Raw genomic sequence first — 24094 nt, forward strand, 5'->3', positions numbered from 1 at the left:
TGGTTGCCATGACAACATGTCTTGGAATGGATGTGTGTATATCTGTACGTGTATGTGAGTGTGTGTGTGTATGCTTTGTTTGAAGTGGCAGGCCTTTTCAACAGCTTTGATCAGGGAAATGTTTGTAGTGGGGGCAAACCTGGAGAACAAACAGGACTTCAGAGAGATTAGCAATCTGAGGAACACACACACACACACACACACACACACACACACACACACACACACACGTGCATACACACATACACACAGGCTGTCGAGAAGTCAGCTTCCCGAATAAAATCAGCCACGCATAAGACAAACAGCTCCTCAGCTGAAAATTACACTCTTCCTATCTTTCTCACGTGATGAAGCACGAACAAGGAGGAGGCAAGTGGGATATAAGGAGTAGTTGTATGTGCTGGCTGACATTCCTCTGTTCTTTCCCTCTCCTTCACACCCTCTAGGCTGATGATTTTGAAAAAGCACACCAAGAACAAGTGATCTGGAGTACAATCTATGTGTGTATGTGTGTGCTTGTGCCACCCCTGCAGGGCCAGTGTAAATTCATCAGTGCTGAGGAGAGGCCAGGTGAGTTTCTTTAGCAGCCAAGGTGTGACACATGGCCCCTACGCTCCTCCATCATGCCATACCCAGCAGTAGCATGTGTGTCTGCACGTCAGTGTGCTGTATGTGTGTGTGTATGTTTGATAGGACGAGTCAAATGTGTGAGCAAGGAGCTCACACAAATACACCACATCGCCTGGGCCACTCCTGACCCCAACGCAGACGGACAGCATTGTAGCTATTCTCAGAGCCACCAGCACATTACTCAGTCCCCAAGGTAGGATGATAAGTCATCCACTAAGGTCGCAGGAGGTGTTATGTCTCACACTGCAAGTAGTTCAGAGTTTGAAGAATGGAGGTACAAGACTGAAACAAATGGTGATGTGCTCCTCATCTCAGTTTGCAATGGAACAGAGTAGTAAGTCACGTTCCCAACTCTGAAACCAACACTGGACATTAGGATGATAAAACATGTGAAACATTGTGAAAGAAATCCATAAAATAATTTCCCTCTGATTGGTCTGTCCTAAGATTCACATTCTAGAAAGAGATGGATAGTGTTCACTTTCAGTAAAAACTCAGTTGCACAGTATGTTAAAACATTTAGTAACATTTCAAACTTGTCCCTCTAGAGATGACAGGACTAATTCTTTTGAGATGGCACTGGTAAATTTGTTGGCTCTTTATCAAACATATAATATAAAAAATAAAATAATAAATATCTATAAATTAAGGAAAAGCTAGGGGGTCACCAAAAACAGAAATTGTCATCCTCTGGGGCCTGAACTGTCTGTGCAAGATATCATGTTAATCCATCTAATAATTGTTGAGATATTTCATTCAGGACCTAAGTGGTGAACCAACTGACTGACTGTCATTGTCAGCCTTACAGTAATTTTAGATAAATATTTAGTTAAATATAACCTTAAAACATAAGTACAGCACCAGCTACCCTTTATCTCTGAAATACCAAGAGATACTGCAAAATGAATTCCCTTTGCACAAAAAACAATGAAAAAGCTACTCTAAATCTCTGCACAGTGATGTCTGGTCACGCCTAACTCTAAAGCAGTTTAGTTTAGTTTCATTTAAAACACATAAAAATAATTAATTTATGCAGGACTTTTGCAAAAAAAAAAACAAAAAAAACAACAAAACTCAAAAGAGAATAGATCAAGACCATAAAATTAAGACAAATAACTACAACACACAATAATCAGAAAGCCAAGTGCCACATGTACTATAACTTGTTTTTTAACCAATCCTTTCCCTGTTATTGAAGGAGGAAGGTTGCTTGAGGTCGAGAGGCGGGGAAGCGAGGTGGCCTGATCACACCCTGAGAAGTAGGCCCTGAGGAGCAGATTAGAAAATGGTGATGCAATATTAATTGGTGATGGTGCGTGCCAGGGAGTACAGGGTTGTCCGAGGTTTGTCTCCCTAAGGACAAGCTGTCAGGAGCTTAGAGAGACAGTTGGGATGAGCCCCTGACCTTGTCTGTCAGTTAGTGGACAAGAGGAAGGCTGGGAAAGGAGACCCCCAGTCCCACTGACACTCAGATCAACACTCTGCCAGTCTACGGCAAGCCTGCTGGGACACAAATTTGGATATCTTCCTTTCATGGTGTGAAAACTGTTTTTTCAGACAGTGGCAATGGTTGAAGAGAGGGAGTGAATGAGGCAACATGAGCATATGGGCGAGAGCCATGTGTCATCTGGGGACACACAAACACTGGACACATGTCAGCTTCAATTAACCCTCTCCCATCTGTCTGTCTCTTTTTCTGTTACTCTTCCTTCTGCTACCAAGATCTACTAGGTCAGGCAGTGCAGTACACCCGTATATACAGGGTGCAACATAAAAAAGAAAAAAACCTTACCTGCACAGGCAAAAGAAACTTTTTTCCCTTGTATCACACCAAACGCCAAGTCCGATTCAGTTTCCTATTTCTATTCACTTAAACCATCCCCCGTCAAAACAGATCTAACATATTAAATTATCAATGCCATGGACTTCAATAATTCAAGCTACCCAGCAGTGTTATGCTGACAGTGTCATGGAGTTCCCTGACATACTACTGAGTGTCCCTCCAGAGAGCTTGTCTAAGTTTCCCTGCTCTGCAGTCGGTGGAAAACTCACCACTGCTGCCAAAAGGTTAACAACAGCCAATGAATGTAGAATAAGGAAATGCATAATGGTATTTGCAGCAACATATTATCTTCTGACAACACCTTAAATATAAAGTCTTAAGCAACAGTATGCCAACAGAGAAGCTGATGAGATATAAATAGACAAAAAGATAGGTCACAGACACACACAGATGAAACAGAAAAGTAAACATATTATTCTTCCCTGCCTCAAAACCTCTTTTTGTCCTTTTAACCCTTATTAAATTCAACACCAGATTACAGTAGCATCAATACCACACATCCTCCCAAGCGGAGGAATATGGCTGTTGATGTGTGTGCCAGAGACAGAGTGAAACGTCACGCTGTAACGCTATTTCCCTGAGTCTGACAAATGAGGCCCCGGCTGCGCTCTGGTGTTGGCAGTTACCTATGAAAGAATGCATCAATCCAATTGGCTCTCCTGTCCCACCTGTCACACAGATGCACATTTTCCTTCCACTTGTGGCGTGTACACACACACACACACACACACACACACACAAACAAACACACGCACACACACATGTGCACACACATACAAAAAACATATAAACAGGAATTATATGTCACTGACATGCCACCTCTCAGAGTTCCTATCCTCTGTCTTTTCTCATCCACCCCCAACACCTCGTGTCAGATCCCTTCCTCTCCTTCTCCCTCTGACTGTCCTCCCCTCTTCATCCCCCCACCCCCAACCCCCCATCTCAGATCAACACCTAGCTGTGTGCAGGTGCAAGGCTGCTGGCAAACTGTCAGCTTGAGTCTCCTTTACTTAAACACACACACATACACACACACACACGCTCACAGCTTGGCTCCAACAGAGGCGCTTCCCACTCTGTGAATTGGTCTCCACACAGCAAGCTATATCACACTCTCACTGTCAACACATAAAGGAAGACTAACAGTGAGTGTGCTAAAGGTTGGAAAACACTGGCTGGGGACATGGAAGGAAAATAACACAAGCAAAAAAAAAGAGGAAATTGATTCTCTTTGGGAAAAACTTGAAAAAACCTGCATTCCTACTGCAAAAATCTAACAGTTTAAAATGAGAATTTAAAAGGTCCCATATTGTAGAAAGATTTCCATGTCTTTTTTTTATTGTAAAGCAGGTCTACATTCTATAGAAATACTGTGAAATTATCAAAGTGCTCAATCCATGGCTGATCTGTGGCCTGAAAACGTGCCGCCAGAGCTTCTGTAAGTTTGTGATGTCACAATGAAGCAGTCACCCCATCGGCTATCCCCCCAGCACAATCCACTGTTTTATTCGATCTCTATTAAATACTACCATTGTTTTGTTCGGCCTCTCCAGTGAACCTTTTACCAGCTTTTAACCTTTTAAACACTATTCTCCTACCAATCATTGGATTATTTTTTAAGTTCTTTTATGAGTTACATTTGGACTGAAAACCAGCTTTTATTGTGGCTGTGTGTGTGGACTGCTAACTTGCTTATTCAGACTTAAGGGACGAGCTGCTGGAGGGCTTTGTCTCTGTAGCTGTTCCCCAAGCAAAGCATATTTCTGTTATAATTTCCCCATATATGCCCTTGTCAAGCTGTCGTTGGTAGAAATTCCTTTCATGCACTGGCGGCAACAGAAGGGTTGACTGCTCCTTCTCCATCTCCTGGTAATCCAGTCACCATTTTCCACTCTTGCTGTCCCAGCTGCCCAATCACCCTCGTAATGTCCCTGATGGTCTCATATTCTGCAGCCACGCATGCTCTCCTGGCTGGTCTTGGTGCACACTGGCACTGTACTGGTCCACCCAGATGGTGTGACAGTGGGTTTCCACCACTGTTGCCTATGACTACGATGCTGCAACACCACGGACAGTCACCCCAATGTCACCAGATGATTTAGTGGTTTGCACCGAAACCTCAATGCTCCGGTGTATAGCTCCACACAAAATCTAGATGGAGCATTTCAACACTGTCATTTAGCTCATTCGGCTAATTTCAACTCTTACTCATGATCAACATTATGGGCAAGTTTTGCCAAGCTGCAGTAGTAGGGTACAATCCTTTACCTGTGGTTGGCCTTGCCGTGCATCACTCAGAAAAGCCTGAGTGACTGTTATTGACTGTTATTGTGAGAGCTCAACAGAGAAGCCTGAGAGAGAAGACATAAGACTATAGTGAGATGGTTTGTGGTACTTAAAGGTTCTGTAAACAATTGTCAGTGCTATAGATGTTGCACTAGACCACCAGCGTCTCAGACCCAAAAAAGTGTTTCATCAGCCACTCCTCTGGCCTTCTTTTGGAGCTGGTAAAGACACTGACAGAACCAGTAAAGACACAGACAGAGCTGGCTAAACTTAAAGAACTTTCTGGATGAACAGGATCTGACTGCAGTCCGACTGGGAAAGAAATACATGGATTTATCTGCTGGGATCGTGGTCACACAAATGACACTGAAAAAGCCAATAAACACATTGGCAGGGCCGGTAGGTAAAGACACTAACATTGCTGGCAAAAACCAAGATTTGAGCCAGTAGTCTCCATGGCCAGTCTGCCTGTCCTCTGGTCTAGTCTCTTTCTTTGGTTTCTTCAGTGGTAGGAATTCTGGAAGGTCACTTTTACCTGAACGCTGTTGCTTTCACCTGAAGGCTGCATACTGTACTGTGTCAGCTCGCTGGTGGGTGATGCCCGTGTGTTTACACAGAAGGAACTAAAATGCACGAACATGCACATGTATGTGCACTAACATGCACGTGACACCAGAGCAGTTATCAAAACAAAGAACAGAGAAACTCATCATCACAAAGGGGGTGGGACTTCAATCTATGCTAAGGGACGCCATTGCTCCACTCCATCTTTACATAGAAAATTGTTGTTTACTGATATATTATTGTTGAAAATCTCATTTACAGAATCTTTAAAACCACAAAAATATCTTCTTATGGATATCAGACCTTCAAATAAAACACTATCAAAGTGTGAAAAATCGGACATTTAAAATATTAACATACTCATGTACTTCAGCCACACAGATATTCTGATTAGGGGGCTGTAAACTCATTTCACAGTCACAGAGCACAGCATCAAACACAGTGAACTGTTGTGTGACAGCCTGTAAGGAAGGTAGGTGTCAGTAGGTGTTATGTTTCTTCCATTCTGTGATCCTTCGCCATCCCTCTAGCAATTCTGGAGAAAGATTGATGATATTTGATATATTGCCAAAACAACTAAAAATGGTGGAATCCAAAATATTTTATACAGCCGAATAAATCCACTGTGCTAGCAAACTTTTGTTTTTAGGTCTACATGGCTATAAAACTTTTCACACATTGTTTGGATAAATACTATGGAGAAAATAACAAGACAGCAAACTGTCTGCTATAATTGCTGCTGTAAAACTAATATGCAGAAAGGACAAGGTTCCCATAGTCGGCATAGTTATAGTTTTTTCTCAAAAAAAAAAAAAACAATTACCAACTAGATAGGACAAACAAAAACTACACTGCTGATATATATAGTTATAAGTAGACTGGGAGGGAAATTATATCAAGCACTTTCAAATGTGCAGCAGGGACTTGCCAGGGAAAGGGATGGTCCACTGTTCTATGGCTAGGACTGAATCCGCCAGGCCTGAAAGGTCTCTTTCTTCAGCTTGACGGCTTCCCTCACCACTGGTGTCCACCAGTGGGTTCTTGGGCTGCCACTACAACTGGCACTGCAGACCCTTTGGGCACAACTCCTGTCTATGTGTTTGTTATGGCCAGCTCAGAAGTCCAACAACAAAACACCTCTCTGGTTCTGATCGGGGAGGCCTTTCCTCCCAAGCACCCCACTCCATGTTTCTCCATCTTTGCCAGAAAACAGTAGATTGCTCTCTTTGAGTTTTTGCCCCAGGTGAAAGAGTTCAAGTATCTCAGGGTCATGTTCATGAGTGAGGGTAGGCTGGAGTGGGAGATTGACAGGCAAATCAGTGTGGCGTAAGCAGTAAGCCGGGCATTGTACCAGGGTGTTATGGTGAAGAGGGAGCTGAGCCAGAAGGAGTAGCTCTTAATTTACCATTCCATTCAGGGTAAGGAGCTCTGACATCTGGGGGGAACTAAAAGTAGAGCCACAGCTCCTTTACATCTAAAGGGGCCAGATGAGGTGGTTCAGGCATCTCGTTAGGATGCCTTCTGGGCGCCTCCCATTGGAGGTCTTCCAGGCATGTCTATCTGGTAGAAGGCCTCAGGGTAGACCCAGAACATGCTGGAGAGATTATATATCTCATCTGGCCTGGGAACACCTCAGGATCCCCCAGGAGGAGCTGGAGAGCATTGCTGGGGACAGGGACATCTGGACTATTTTACTTGACCTACTACCACTGTGACCCCTGGATAAGTGGCAGAAAATGGATGAATGGATGGATGGAAAGTTGAAGTGGAAAAACAGAGTTAATGTTTTGCAATGTGTTATGAAGCAACTGTGGATTCAGTACAAACTAATCATAAATACTCAACATAACTAGTACCCAATACGTCTCCAATAGTGCTTAAAGTAATGTGTTGTGTATCTACGCAAATCTAAGCACAGATGGAAGACCATGTAATCTATTAATAAACTTTATAGCTTCATTGGATAATACTGCAGATTTCTTGGAAATCAATTCTTCTTCAGCACTCTAAAGCAGTACTCTACAAAGAAAGTCACACTGTGCAACCAATAGCAACTGTTTGTCAAAGAAATATTGATTTCTGTTAAATAGTGTGATGTTAGCCATATCAAAATGTCAGCAATTTAGCAAAATTTTGCTGGAATGCCCCACCAGTAAAAAGACAATGTATACAGTATGCAAATTAGACAATAAAAGAAAGATTATATGGCATTCATGTGCTGTTTATGTTCTTCAGCCATGTCATACAACATTGATAGCATATCATGTCCATACAGGTTTAGTAGTATACAGCTGTTAATTTTTTTTTTTAATGCAATGGTATTGGATTGATACTCAGTATTGGCAAGTGCACAAGTTCAGGTATCGGAATCTGTATTGGTAAGGAAAAAATGCTATATTTTAAGTCCACCTCAGTATCAAAAATTGGATTGAATAAATTGCTATTAATTAAAATATTTGAAAACTTAAATGGCCAAATGATATGTGTAATACTGTGTAAGAGGAAAGTTGTTATATATTATTATGTTTGTGCTGTGTAATTAAATTGAAATTTGTGACTGTGAGAATAGACTGAATAGATAGATTTATTGAGATTAATATTAACATTAATGTAACCACCAAACATTAAGGATATGCTGACACAGTGTTAATGTACTGGCTGGAAAGGTAATTAGGTTTAATAAATGATTCTCTTTGTAGAACCAACACACACAAACAAACTATTACATGTACACAAATACATAGACCTCGTGGTGACCTCTAGAGCTGTGAACATGGAGTTGGTGTCAGTCTGCATGGCCCAGGGTCATCTGACAGCTCTGAACAAGACTCTCATTAACACCAGGCCATTAAGAGCACCTGCTGGCAGCGTGCTTCTATGTGTGTGTGTGTGTGTGTGTGTGTGTGTGTGTGTGTTTGTGTGTCTTAGCCATGAACTTGGGGTCCAGGTTGACACTGACGAAAGCAGACAAGTGTCAATTTGGTCTTCAGCCATGAACACCATGATCAGCACTCAGAAATACAGTGATGTCAGATGTTAAGAAATACACAGTGCTGATATCAGAAGAACTAGTGGATAGTGATACTTCGCAGCATCTTACTACAGATATAGTAAAACTTACTGCTATGCTTTCATCACACTGATGGTATATATTCATTTATTTTTTTTCACATCAAGGTCACTCATTTTAAAGTAGTTAGTTTTGGGGAGGTGTAATGGGAATCACTGAGTAGAAAGATTTTGTGTTAAAGCTTAAGATGTGTCTTATTTTCTATTGAATGAATTTAAATGGCCGCTTTTGCTTGTAAAAATGGTTTAAGTGCAGGTTGTGTTTACAGCACCTCATCAACAGCCTTTATACTTCCCAGTTAATAGTTATATTTATGTTTGTGAAGAAACAAGAGGTCAATACAAAAACCATGTGTGTATTCATTAGTTGTTCTGTTGATCCATGTTTTACTTTGATTAAGCACTTGGATATGTTATTTCAAAATTAAATGTAGCTAGTTCATCTTATCCACTTTCTGTTGAAAGGTAGAGAGGACTAGGTATACACCAGGTATAAGGGTGGACTTTGTATGGGTGTGCACAGGAAAAAAACAACTAGTCCAGGCAGAATCTTTCTTCTTTCCCGCTCAGACCATGTGCCTTGTCCTTTCAAGCTGACATATGGTTGCAACAAAAGGCAAAATGCTAAATTAATCTGCCAGAATTTAACTCCCCTTTTACTACCATGATTAGCGCCAGTCAGGCAGGCATGCCAAAACACTTATTTATAAACTTCAATATTTAATAGAAAATAATTGCAAAATGCAATAGCACAATGTGCTGTCAACATAAAAATAAATAGGCTGTCACAGAATCGCAAGCACTGACAGTGAAAGTTGAAAGTTGAAACTCCTGTTGGGCTGCCGGTCAAAAAATCAAAAACACCAGCAGCCCGAAATGAGACAATAACCTTCCATTTGCACATCAACACACTAATAAAAGCCCTTTTAAGAAATAAAGGGTTTCTGTCAACTGAAATTCTAGAAGGCTTTTAATTTGAAACAAATTACAGCAAGTGTTGAATTTACATTAACGCGTGTAATAACTTTAACAAGGCAATAGAGAGCAGATCAAAATGAGGCATCTTAGTAAAATACAAAAAATAGGTAAGCAGCTGAAAACTGTTGTGGACCCACTGTAAATTCTCCCAATGACATAATAGAAACTGTTTGTCCCAAATAATTTTGAAAGAGCAGATGTGTGGGAAAAGTCCAACACTCTGCCAGCCGACCAGTGGCGTAACTCTCACTCACTCTCTTGATCACTCAGTCACAGATATTTGCAGATGTAGCACTAGCCAGCGGCCGGTCCAGCCAAAGACTACAATTCTTTTTCTTAGAAAGTTATTCAACAAACTTTACGTTCAAATGACTGAACAGTCAACTTCTTACACTACAGGAAAAGTAATACAGTGAACTCCATCACAAAATTATTACATTTTCATATATTTGGACTATGCTGTTGATTGTTGTGACGTGTTTAAAGTTCTTTGTACATTTGGCCTTTTGCTCACACGCCACTCAAAGGAATCTAACAGGCAGCTAATCTCCACCTCTACAATGCTATTTACTTTTCATGATAATATTATACTACTGTGTTTAGGTATATTTGATTCTGGCAGAAGACACAATTAAACAACTAACCTTTGAAAATGTCAAGGTGTTTCTACTAATTCAAATGAGAATATAATAATAATAATAATAGTATTATTGTGAACTCCAGACAAAGTTGAGGACATTGTTTCTTATTACAGTATGAAGTTCTGAGTGGTGGGAGAGGGAGAAAGCACTATACACGTCATTACCAGGAGTGCTCCGTCAGCAACTAACAGCTACTGACACCAGACAGTTAATCCATGTTTCATGTTGTTGTTGTTTATTCTCAGTTTCGAGTACACAACAAAGTAAGTACTAAGGTTCATCTAATGGGAATACTGATGCATGTTTAGGCATATGCGTGTGTATGAGCATGTCTAGATGAGGAAAGACAGACAGAGAGAGAGACATACGTTTTTTTTTGCATGTGTGTGTGTGTGTGTGTTAGAGGGTGCGTGAGCCAGTGCTGTCAGGGTTTGCTAGAAATGGTATAATTTATCACACCTAATTAATTATAATCCAACACAGAGAAGAGTTATCCTTGTCGCTCAATCGGCTCCCCACTCTGCCTCCCTCTGTCAGACGACAGGAGGAAAGAGACCCAGATAAACTCCCAGGGCCTGAAACACCACAGCCTTTCTGAAGTCTCCCTCTCTTCTCAGGCTGATTCGCCATGCCCGTTTAGCTGGCTTCACATTACCATTTAAATAAAGAGGCTAGCTAAATGACCACTGGTAGAGCATAAGAAGAAAAATTAAATTGTTTTTCTTTCTCACGGCACTTTATTCTTCTCTCTTTCTAGCTCAAGCTCCTCATCATTTTTAATTTGTTTAGTCTGGGGGGGATGGTTGATAAAAATGTGCAGAAGAAATCCAAATGCAAAATGAACCATTTATCTTTGATTACAAGGTAAATCTAATCTCTTTAATGGATAACACCGAGTCACAAAAGTAAGCAGATGTGAAACAACACAGGTATGTTAATTTCTCGAGGAGAATTGATTACGATAAACCAAACAAACAGGAAAATGACATGAACAACCACTGGGCATAAAGTTTGTTTCAAGACAGACCATATGATTAAAAGGGGTAATGTCAAACGACAGAGCCGTATTGAAAACTGCAAAAGACCAACGCAAAGACCACTGAGGCCTACACTGTATGTAAATGTGATTGTAACACTGACGATCCACTGTTTCTAGTGCACACAAATGTAGCATGTTTACAGAATGTGCACTAAGTAACATTAGTATAGAACAGTGAAGAGTTAAAACCGAATGTGACTCCACAGATCTTGTGTTTTAAACTCAGTACTGCCCATTACTTCAGTGTGCTGGTTGTAAATGATCAATGAATGGGTGCAGGCTAGATGTTATTTTTGTTTCCAGATTCTTTGCTTTTTCAAGTAAATGATATTTACTTTTTTTTAAGAGTGGGGTCTAATAGTTTAAAAACACATGGCTTGGTTAGTATTTTGATGATGGGTTGTGCAGTGATATCTCTGCCTATTTTTGTGGATCTATATATGTTGACATAAATGTAGTTAGATGTGTCGGTTGCTTGAGTGAACACACACTTCTGACATCCCACACCCATCATCAAGGAGGTGAGCAGATTGTATCGGACACAGATTGATTGCCCTTGAAATCCAACAGAATTGCTTAGCTTGTAACAAGCTTTATTTACTACATTAAATTATCATTAAAATGCTATTAGCGCAATTAGCTGATTTCCATTTTAAACAACACATCTATGGTGAGAGAGGCACCAAGCAAGAGGGGGAATGTGTGAGACAGAGAGAGAGAGAGAGAGAGAGAGAGGGGGAGAGAGAGAAGGGACTGATGCATGGAGGACAGTGGAGAGAGGAGAAAAGTTAAAGTTACGAGAGGAAAGGAGAGAGAAGCAAGACAAGCAGAGTGAGGAGAAAAGAAGAGAGGATATGGGAGGAGAGGTGAGGTGAGTCAGTAAGGAGAGAGGTGACGAGAGAGCAATGGGAGATGAATATTAAGCAGCTGTAGTGATTAGGGTGGTGGTGCAGAGTGGCACTGTGACAGTGACATTGGCTGCCAACGGCAGCCCCTTCCACGGTGATTCACTGGAACCTGCTTCATTTGGGCCATAATTAGTTTAAATGTTCAGAGAATGAAAAATTCATCATCCCTTTGAATCTTGTTAATTGGGGGAGCCGTCTGCATTAATAGAGGCCATTTGGAAGCTCTGTGTTTAAGTATGCGTGTGTGCATGCATACGCAGGTATGTATGTGTGCATCTGTGTGTAGTAGAGCTCAGTTTTGCATCTACTTACCGGAGGGGCTGATGGATTCCAAACTTAACTGGTTTTTATCGTTGGAGCAGCCAAATAAGCTTCTTAAAAATGATAAGGACCTCTGAATACCGCTGACAGCAGAGAGAAATTTAACAGCTACAGTCTGCATATCTTATCATACAAACAGATAACTGACAATGTATGGACATGCAGCTGGATGACACTATAGGTGGAAAAAAAATTAAGGTATGTAAGGAGTAGAGGAAGCAGAGTCACTGTGAGCATGATTGGTATCTCATCAAAGTGTGTGAAGAGCAAAGGCAGAATAAATCAGTGCTGTTTTATTGTCTGTTAACCCTGCTTTCACTTTTCAGATACAGAGTGGCAGAGATGGGGGTATAAGAACAGATATCTTACTGTATGATTCAACATTATTACTGGCAGCAGAGATAGTGTAATGAACACACGTCTTGCATATTTTGCATACAGATGTGTGCTCCATGCTGTAAATGAATGCTGTGTAAATTATGTGGAACTGCTTAAAATGGAAAACTAAAACAAATCTCGAACAGTACGAATGAGATTCAATTAGAAGCGAGTAAGCTCAACTCTGTTGTTACTTTCTAATTATTTACAGTAATGAGAAAGCTTTCCATGCCCATAGGGGAGACATAGTGCAGGATGAGCAAACTGAGAGAGTCAAATGGCAATAAAGTCAGTGAAATGTTTCAGTCAGTGATGGACAAACTAGACAAAACATTGCCCTAGAGCAAAGAGCAAAGACAGACTCTTCAATAGTGTTGTTCAACCAGTTCATGTCTTTGCATTTGATGCTGAATATCCGGTGTACTTGCCTGATACATATTGTATGTTGCACTTGTGTGCGCTGATAAACCAAGCCACCATGTTCTGGGGTGAGAAACATGACTAGAGAAGTTAACAGCAGCAGTGATGATGGCCGGTCGCTGCTGCAAGCAGTAAGACATTACGACTAATGTCCATTTATTTTCCTGCAGCGAGGCTGGAGCCAGATCACTGTGACAGTGGACAACAGTCAGCCAGCTGTGAGAGACTGAAAAGGCTGCGAGCAAGAGCTGAGTGTTGTGTTTGGACTTTTAGCACAGGGCCAGCGAGCCATTTAGTTTAGGGTCAGCCTGGGTGGCTGTGTTATATGGAGTGTGTTTAATATTCAGTAATAAAACATGCCACTGTGTGTTCTTCCTCTAAACCCAGTGTATGTGCTCCTGGAAGCATCAAACCTTGTTACCACCGAGGTAACATAAGCACCCAGTGCACCCTCTCTGAACTTCCCCTTCCAGGAGTCAACAAAAGCTGTTATGTTTTCACATTCAAAACTGTAACAAAGTCATAAAGAGAATGCATTACTGCGACATATTATGCAGCGCTGCTGTGTACACTGTGCCTGCATGAAAAGCAAAAGGTGGACACAATGAATTGTACAATTTTCCGAGAAGCTCCATAAAAGCACTGAAATGACCATATTCATTAGGTTGGGTGTGTGACATAAATACAGTATGTCTCCCTCCATACTGCAGTGTGCGAGGAGGACACAGTGTTTATGCGACAGACAGCGAGGCTGCAGAGCCCAGCCCAGTCTGGACCAGCTCAGCCCAGCCCAGCTCGACCCAGCCAGCACTAATCCATCATCACCACCACTGAATCATCATGCTGCCAATAAAGCCAGGCAGCAATACATTACAGGCATGTGGCAGGCCTTAGCGATAATGATATTGAGAAGTCCCCTTGGGCTGTAGGAAAAGCCTGGGCACACGACACACTTGCTTACAGAGGCAATAATATATGGAAATGCATTAGTGTGCCAGACAGGGGAGAGGACTGGTGAGATGAGGGAGTGAGTAGAGCTCAGTCTTTTTCAAAGGGAAACGGGGAGGAAATGGCTTTCATAGTGACCACTTCCTATCGGTTACCAATGTGGACTCAACCAAATCCCACACTTGGTGATGGGGCTCATTTTAAATACAAGCCTCTCCAAACAAGCCATCTTACAAGCAATCTGATATGTCAACACCCCATTTCTGTCTTATCTCGCTCTCATGCAGCTGAGTTGACATTGCAGTATGGTTTGGTCATGGGACATGTTAGATACAGCGCTGCCAATCATTGTCATGTTGTGTTGCACAGAGGCAGGCCAGCAGCATGGGAACTGAATGAATATAGTGCAGTGATCTGTTGGTCTCTGCCATGCTGTTATGTTGTGGCTGACATTGAGAAATCTCTACTTTTAATCCCCCACCTCCACTGCAGATGGTTGCACACGTATGCTCTCCAAAACAAGCCAAACTACAGCCACAGGGTTGGGTACTGATCTTTGTGGGGACAGAAGGGAACTACAGTCTACACACAGATCTGTGTATGGTGGAGTGAGTTGACAGAGAAATAAGACTGGAGCTCATCTGTCTGACTCCTGGGTGACATGTTTAAAAAAGAACATCTCTACCATTGTGTGGCAAGCTCAAACTCAAATTTTCATTTTTGCATTGAAATTAAAAGTGTACCGGGTCACCGTGTGCTGAGAAATTGGCATTAGCCTAGGGGTCATTAAGGTTTAATGAAACCCATTCAGCACGCTTGACCATCAATTTGAAAATAAAAAATCTTTTGACATCAGTTAAGTGGTATCCTAGTGTAAAAACAACACCTTTAAAACTCAAAGCAGGTTTGTGCACCAAGTTATTGGCTAGATTTAACCCCGATTTGGTGGTTTTAAAATATACAAATCGGGGTGAAGATACCACCTTTGGAAATAAAGTTACCACTCACTCAGAGCCCCTGTAATTTCCTAAAATGTCCCATTACAGCGAACAATAGGGTACGGCAACACCGATTTGTCAGAAACTTGATAGAAAAAGTTGCTCTCCGCCTCAGTTTGTTCTGGAATTCCTTTGAGGTACAACTGAAGCAATAGTTTGGCATTTTGGGTTAGAGTTATAGCCAGTTGCCAGTTAGCTTAGCATAATGAAAACTGCAGACAGGGGCAGCAGCTACAGTACAGCTCCAGGGACTTACTGTTCCCAGTCCAAAAAAAAAAAAAAGAAAAAAAAATCTGGCACTGAACTCTCCCATTAATTCACTGTTTTTATGCTTCAGTTTTTATCTGGATTAAACAAACAATATAGAACATGTTAACTAGCAAGGTTGAGAAATGCTAGTTTTTGAGCTACCTGGGGGCTGGCTGTAGCTTCATATTTTCTATTAAGATATGACAATGGTATTGAGCTTCTCAAATAAGAAAATATTGAACGATTCCGTTAAGAAAGCAGCAAAACAAATTGCAAAAAAATCTTTGTTTCTTGATACAATTTATATGTGATTGTATTCACTGGGTCCACAACCTTCAACTTCGCTCAACTTTTCCAAGACAAACGGCAGGCAAAGGCATCATCAGTGCTGTATGGAAAGAATAATTTCCACACTGAAAAATGATTAAAAATAAAAACACAGGTCCAGTGTGGTTTTAACCTTGGCTTTTAGTTTCCAACATAAGTTTCATCTTTTAGTTTATTTTGACAAAAGAACATGAGGCAAGAAATGACAAAAGGGACAACAAGAGGTTTGTGCTGATAGAATAAAAGTCTGGATTTATTTCCGTTTATCTATACATTAGACAGGTGTTCCTGAATGCAGCAAGAGAAAACACAGAACAGGATGCTAAGCGTCAAAGAGTTTGCTCGCATAGCAGAGGTGTGGCCGGTTTAGCAAAGACATGTACACTCTCTATCGCATATACTTATAACATTTTCTGTAAATGTAGGGTTGTGCCTCTGGGAGGCTGAAGTAGGTTGAGGGAGTTTTTACTGCAATAGTCTTTAAATTCTTTTCACATTATCATACCAGCTGGAAATACTCCATACAGTAATAACCCTGTCTTTCCCTAATGATCATTGCAATGCAGTTACAACTATTACAGACAGGTATATACCCAAGCAGCCCTGTATAGCTCAGTTTAGTTCAACTCCATGAGTGTGAAAATGTAATAGTTGTGTACAGATTTGTCATGTCGCCATTCTCCCCTTTGACTCAATCTCAAGGCTGTGCAGAAACATTCAAAGGTTTGAACACTCTCCAGTCATCTCTCTCCCTGGCTGGCCCCCCACCCAACAGTGATGTGGTACCAGGTGATTACTACTCAACACCTGCATAGGAATTCAATTACACACAAAACTCTGTGGGTCAATTCCCTGGACCAGAGCAAAGCTTACAATTGAACCATTATGAAACAGTCCAATGAATGGCTTAAGTGCTTCCATTAAACCAAATTCTGTGTATTTGAACACACACTGCTCACAGTAGAGAGGAATTCCCCAGAAACATTTCATGTTCACAGACATGATCAGAGTAAAAAAAAAAAACACAAGAAAACAAATACATACATACTGACAGTTACAGAAAACCACCCCCCAAAAAAACTCAACATACTGCAAACACTTTGGCGCAGAAAAGATTCCATTGGTATGACTTCACAGGGTAAAAGAAAATATAATGCACTTTTTTGTATAATTAAGCCAGTCCAGACACTGTATGATGCCGTATCTATGACTCTAGCTCACAGTAAGTCAATCATGCACAAATTGCTAGATTCATATATAAATTCATTTTTAACACAGAAAAGTACATTTAAATTATTTTAACTACAGTGAGAGACAAAGAGATACAAGTGGGGAATCACAGATTAAAATGGTAACTAGATAAAATTAATCATCCAAAACAGACAGGCTGAAACTCCCAACAGTCTTCGTGAATGTACCCTGAGGACTCTCAGTGATTTCCATGATATTTTTGACAATTTTCATTTTCAACCAGACGGGGCACTAGTTTGTTTATTCCCAAAATTACTTGTAATAACTTCTGTTTTTCCACCATAAACTAGAATTACCAATGGAATCCATCTTCTGTAAAAAACAAAAACTGGACTTAACTTTGACTTAAAAGAAAAAAAAAAAAAATCTTTTTTTCTTTTTATGTTAAGCCGAGGACCTCTTCTACTGTAACATGCACTACCCAGTCCAACTGAGATTTCCTTTATGACAACCTGGCATGCAACCAGTGAACAGTGGTATCCTTTAAATTTAAATGGTCATCTGAGTGTGGGCTAATATCCATGTACTATACATAGTGTAACCTGATCTAACCAGTAAAAATGCATATTTCTGAAAATACACTGCAACAACGTAATATTGGTAGACAACAGGTCCTAGAAGCGGATGCATCCATTGAAAATCAGTAAGTTCTGAGGTACTTCTGAAACTCACAGCTGAGGATATAATCACTATCTACAATATTTGGATGGATAGCATATAGTTGATACAGTAATAGCAGGGTTATCAGTTTTGCGAAATATTTTGGCTTAAAATTTGATTAGCTGAGGGGATAGTGGCGGTTGACACACCTGAATAAAACATAGCTGTATGAGGATAAAAACATAGAAAAACAGCACCATTTGAGGTCCAATAGATCAGTTTTTGAACTGTTTGCTGGTAGCACCGTCAACCAGTAAAAATCTCAGAATGCAATACGGAGACAGAACACAACCACTGATCAACTGCACAACATAGCAAAGAGCAAAGATAGATATATTCAGAGACGACCCCTCACGCAGACACCCCTTTACAGCAGCATCTTTAAGCAGGTAATAAAACTGATTTCTCCTAAGAATGATATTTGTGTACTGAGGTGTTTTACAAGTTTTATATGCTATACATATTGAGAGTAACCAGGTATACCTTTTCCTATAGATTTTTTTAATATACACACATAGTTTACAGTCACTGACAAACAAACACCAGAGTAACAATGAGGTAGGACGGTGAAGTTAGATGAAGTAGAACCGGTTTGTGGATTGTATACAAAGTTACTGATACCTTAAGAAAAATATAGGCCTAACAATGTGTTCCTCCCATTTGACTCATTTTGAAGTAAGTCTGACATTGTATCTGAGGCTCAAATAGTAATGTATCTTGTGTACACTTACAAAAACTGTGAGATGAAGCCATTTATCTTGTTCCACAAAGTGAAGAGAAACTGATCTCTTTTTCCCCAATCAAACTGTCAAAAAGCAACATAAAGCTCCCTCACTTCTGAAGCTTTGACAAGTTTTCACAACATACGTCAAAACAGCAAGCAAGGAGGACAGGATTTGCTATTATCTTGATACATGTGAATTTTTAAATCCAATCCATATAAATGTCAGGAAACTAATGACCTAGAGGTGGCACAAGAAGAGGATCGCAGAGCGAGCAAAATTACTTTCCCTATCGCTACTTGAGTGTGACAGTGAGAGTACTAGAAGGTCTGGTGTTGTAACAGAGCCAAACTAACCTATAGTATCCATTAATGGCTCTGCCAGGTTATGTATTTGTGTATGTTACTAGTATGCTGCAAAATCCCAAACTGCGCCTCTGCAAATGACTTGGTACATTTGATAGAGATTGACTTTGCCATCACAGATTAAGCCAAATTTGGGTTAAAAACAGTACTTCCATACAGCTTTCATCCACTAAAGATGGTTTTAGTTAAAGGATTAGGCTTAATCACGCTCTAGGAAACCAGCCTTTAAACCACACCCCTTTTGGCATCAAACAACAAAGAAACAAATACAAACACAATACACGACAATGTGTCAGAATTTCAGCAAGGTTGCTTTGCACAACAGAAATCTTTTCTTTCTTTTAAATGGCATGTATTTTCAACACATGCTAGCGCATGTAAACCTCACATGTTGCTTTGTACAGGGAAAAACAAAACAAAAAACTGTTTTTAGGAACTCAAAAAAATATATCAATAATATGTCACCATTCTGGTGGCTTAAGATTCACTAAGCTCTGTTACCTTGGCATGGGCCATTTTCTTTGTGCAAACCTGCTGATTCATAAGTCAGCATCATCCCCCTTCTTTACCTTGATCTCAGCATTCAATACTTTGGCTTACAATTACCACTCATTTGCAAAAATACACAATTATCTTTATATAAGTCATATCTATACATAACCAGCATCTTGACACATCAAGTTAAAGCACATATTCCAGTCATCTTGCACATTTCATAGGTAAAAATCTCCAGATTGGTGAATCATGTTTTGGGCTTGAAAACCAAGCAAGTTGATAGAACAGTTGCTGACTTTTGCTTGTCAGTTTGTGAAGTAAGCCATTTATTGTTCATTAGGGCCATGATGGAGATATAGAATCCAGTTTCAACATAGCTTAACATGTGGAAATCTGGTTTTCTGAGCCCAGCAAATAACTCTCCAAAGATTCAAATATTAATTTTCGAAGTATTAAATCTATAAAGCTTGTTGTGGACCATTGCCATGTCAGGGGCAGATCTGACTGGCAAAAACAAACTAATTCTTGCCATAAAAAAACAATAAACCAAAACCATGTTCTAAGGTGCTTCATGATAATACAATGATTGTTAGGCCTTAATCTATATAGACATTTAAAAAAGGACAAATACCACAAATACATTTCTTTAAGATTGAAGAAATTGCCCAGAAGTTTAAAGTGCATTCAATGTAAATGATTTGTGTCGATCTAACTACTGCTTCTCAATTGCTGGAGTACAATGGTTCAACAATACAGATTTTCAACTTACTGTGGCAGGTAATTAGAAGGTAGACTCTAAGTGAGGCTTATCAAATATCAAGTTGTGAATGTAGCTTGATGTATGGGCTCTGTCAAAATATTATTTTAAGGAAAGTCTTGTCTCTGCTGTTCCATAGAGATCACTTTGGCTAAGAAAGGGAGAAATCTTTTTCATTTGTAGATTTCACTGATCTACGTTTGGATACAATACCAAGCTTAAAGCCAACAATTCATATGAAACAAATAAAAATATGGAAGTGTAAAAAGAAACAACAAATTGTCAGGTAACACGGAATTACAACATTAATTAGTAATTAAATCAAAACTTGACCAGAACCTTTAAAACTGTAACATGTAACATGACAGGAAACTGAAATATCCATGTTTGGTGGAAAAAATAAAAAGATGTGTTTTATGTACACTAAAATATCTCCAAAACATAAGGTAGCTGAAAAGGCTGATCTGAACTTTGAAATAATAAAAACCAAGAAAGACAAAATGATAGAGAGAAATAAACCACCCAACAAACAAACAAACAAGAACCTAGAGTGTGAAGAGGAGAAAGGCTTGATAGGCAGCTCTGCAGCAGATTCACAGTTAGCCACAGCTAGGTCACAGTTGAGATTTCAATCTGCAGCATTTAGGTTCCAGCCTGCAGACAGCCACACAAACCATTTTGGATCAAAACAATAAAACAACTGGAGAGAAAAAAACATTTAAAAAAAAACATACAAGAAAAAGAGGACAGTTTTCAAAGTTCTGATGGCATAGCTCAGAGGAAGCTGTCACTGGAGCGACCTTACTTTATTCCCCAGTGGCATGGCTTAAAAAAGAGGGGGTTATTATAGGGTTCACCAGGCCCAGACAACTTCAACAGCTCAACAGTTTTTTCAGACAGCTTTACCCACAGCTAACACTGCTTCCACATGAAGATGACCTGAACCGTGCAGAGCTGCGCTCTGATTTTCCTGCCCACATTGTCCTGTGCAGCCCAGCATCTTTTAACAGGAGAGGGGGTAGAAAGTAGCCCGGCCCAGCTCAACTTAATGGTGTGAATCACACAGATAATAGTACCTAGCCACCTCTTACATTCTCACAGCAAAGTGCAGGGTGAAGCTTCATCACTTCAGCTTACTATACATTTACAATCACAGCTTACTAGAAAACCCAGGGGCATAACAGTCCCTGGTGATTGCCAAATCCATTTAAGGCCTTTCTAGGCATCAACATGCCTGTACCACTACAACTCATTAAACAGTCAAATTGTCTGAAAGTGACATGTTAGATTAAGAGTAACTCAGGAACATGCCATCAAAACCTTTCCTCGTGCTCTCTCAGTGATGGCAAACGTTCATAACTAAAAGGTCAACATAAAAAACAAAACAGATATATCACTATAGACTCTACATTAGAGTCATACTTCCCATTAAACCCAGTAAGCCCTCTTTTTAATAAAACAATGTGTTGTGATTGACCTACAGTTAAGGGGAGCACATACTCATAGTTAATCTCTTGGAGCAACAGAATCTGTTGCAAAATGCAATATTGCTGGTACTAATTAAGACTTGTGCATTTGAGACACTAATGTCCCATTCAATGCAGTAAGTACAAACAGCAAACACCAAGAACCTACAGTTATTGGGTAGTCACCAAAACATCTAACCATCCACGTGTCTAAGATCGAATGCAAGCTAGCATCATCATCATCATCATCTTTATAGCATCAGAAGACTTTGTCTAGGGAAATAACCTCTTACTTTTTAAAAGTTTAATGACTTAAAATTATGTTCTGACACAGAACAATAAATTAATTTAACAATCACATCTAATCTCTCCTTTGACACAAATGCACACACCTCAATAAACCATGTCTCTGTACCAATTCCACTGTAAAGCTTATAAAAACACTCATACCAGCTCATATCAAAGTAGTTCACGTGAGCTCACATCAGCTTCCGACTGGTGGGTAAAGCTGTCTGACAGCCAATGATGAAACTGGGCACTGAGGAAGGTGATGGTTGTTCTGTAGGGACCTGGGAAGGGTACTATTTGTTTAAACATTTCACATAATAACCAATCCAATGTGTCAAAGGAATACAAGTGCTCCTGAAACTGTGACAAACATCCCCCAACTCATATCAAGTCCCCTTAACATCCTGCAGACCATGGGGGGGGGGGGGCAGAAGGCGCTGGTGTGACAACAGTTGATCACTACATGCCATCGTAGGTGAAGTTCTCCATCTTGACTGTCTGTCTGATGAGCAGCTTGGACTCCCGCCGCTCCTCGTTCTTGATGGACTTGTTGATGTCCATTATCTTTTCACAAATGTATTTGTTCACTTTGGATAATCTCTGTGTAATCTCTGCACTGTCGGCTGTTTCTTGAGACACTCTGTCGTAGAGACACTCTGGGGAAGGAGTTAGTGTTAGCTGTCAGACTACACTGAATTAAAAATTGCTGATCTTATCTTCATCTGGTGTCTAATGAATATTTTTCAATGATTGAAAGGCAACATGAGCAAAGAAAATCATTTGTTCTGTACCTGATGTTTTCCAACTTGTCTCAGCTTACAAGAGGTCATTCAGAACACAGATTGATCTCTCTCACAATTTTGATTTTATGGGTTTAAACCTGAAGTCTAAGAACCTTACCTCTGACGATTTTCAGCTTGCTGGGTGACAGTGGAGGTTTGGGCAGGGCATCTTTCTTCTTTTTGGTGGCCACTCCTGTGACACTACGGTTTTTGAGGGTTTCTGTGCCCCAGATCATTACAGCCAGGTTCTTTGTGAACTTGGAGTCACCCTGGGTCCGCTGCAGCTGGTGCCACTTTTCCTCCTCTACCCAAATTCCACCACCGAGGTGCACCTGCAGAGAGGAGAGGTGTAAATACCACTGTGAGCACCATTCAACATTTTAAAATCTATAGTCTGCTAAAGATACAAATATTTATCCAGACAAAATAAAAACTGTCTATGATCAGCACAGTTTAAAAAAAAAACAATTAAATTAACATGTTGATACACTTTAGCAGACAAAGCACTACTCTGCATGTGACAGTCTCATCTACTCAACACTTGGTCAGATTCGAACCCCAGGCTGCTGCGGTAAGGATTATTTAAAATAAAACATTAAAAAAAACTAAATTAATGAAAGTAAATTTTAAAAATTAAAAACCCATGAGAGACTTGGAAATGAAAAAAATGGATCTTGTCCTTCTCTTCTGGATCTTATTATCAGAACAGATGCTAGAATATCAGCCTTCAGATCGGTTGATCAGATCTGGAGTGGGGGTAGCAATTTCATTTTATGCCACTGATGTTAAAATAAAATGTATGTAATTGTCCATCAAACAAGAGAGAAGTTAGTTGGCAAGAGACAGAAACAAACTCAACTTAATGAATTTATTATTAATTTATTATTTGTTGCCATACTTTGAGGCATCGGTTTTTACTGGAAAACAATACATTTACAGGGCAAAATCAATAATACATTTTATCCCTCTGTTATGATGCAGACCACCCACTTGTATAGGAGATTTGTGTTAGGTGCTGTTGGATCCATATCTGGTTTCATCAATCTGAAATGCTCCATGCATGTGTAAAACCCTCTAAATCTAAATGGACAAGGCAGATCATAGAGAGTGATGGAAGAACACATCTTAACGAGCTCCCGCTTAGACCAAATTGCAAATCCCAAGAAGCACCACTTTCACCAACTAGGATACATAAATAAGCTCAGGCCACTGGCTGCTTGTAGCCTGGATTACCTCCACTATGAACTTAGCCTGTAGCTCTCTACACACTGTCGCTGCATGTTGCATAAGCCTGCACCAAACACTCCAAGCCGATTGCCAGCCTAGGCAGACTGCCCTGGTCTTCTAGGTGAGCTAATGCAGCAGGGGGCATATGTGACTCCCTTTCCCTTCTCTGCTCTCTTATCACTGTAAAGTCTTTAGGCTAGCATCCAAAAGGCTTTTCCCTGTGCAGCTAATGTGCTTTAGGCCCCCAGCCAGCAGACAAGCTTTTTACTGCCCTCAAGTTAGACAAGATTGTTTTCATCCTCCCTCCCTGTTGCTCTCGTTTATCTCACTCTCTCTATCTCTCGTCCTCCTTTTCTGCTTCTTCCCCCTCTTGCGCTCTCACTAGGGCTAACCTGTCAGTCACTTTAAATTCCTCTCGTGCAAATAATTAATATTGGGTCCCTGATGTAGGAGAGTTCTAATTTGCAAGTGTTCTTCACGCT

At 40.3% G+C, this 24094-nt stretch overlaps 2 protein-coding genes across 6 annotated transcripts in view; both read right to left on the bottom strand.

Annotated features, from left to right (window-relative positions):
• The window catches only part of agbl4 (AGBL carboxypeptidase 4), a 270269-nt gene that overhangs the window by 43839 nt on the left and 202336 nt on the right, over positions 1-24094 (bottom strand). The window lies entirely within an intron of this gene.
• bend5 (BEN domain containing 5) overlaps positions 15825-24094 on the bottom strand; it is a 34397-nt gene continuing 26127 nt past the window's right edge. For all 4 annotated transcript variants that reach the window (XM_071487776.1, XM_071487775.1, XM_071487778.1 and 1 more), the window contains 2 exons: positions 22504-22717; positions 15825-22259 (listed from right to left, as the gene is read on the bottom strand). In XM_071487776.1, coding sequence (XP_071343877.1) covers positions 22063-22259; positions 22504-22717 — 411 coding nt within the window. In that variant the 3' untranslated portion in view covers positions 15825-22062. The remainder of the gene's footprint in view (positions 22260-22503; positions 22718-24094) is intronic.

Source organism: Trachinotus anak, unplaced genomic scaffold (genome assembly GCF_046630095.1).
Source record: "Trachinotus anak isolate AG129_WGS33_773 ecotype Australia unplaced genomic scaffold, CSIRO_AGI_Tana_v1 ptg000010l, whole genome shotgun sequence".
In the NCBI taxonomy this organism is placed as follows: domain Eukaryota; kingdom Metazoa; phylum Chordata; class Actinopteri; order Carangiformes; family Carangidae; genus Trachinotus; species Trachinotus anak.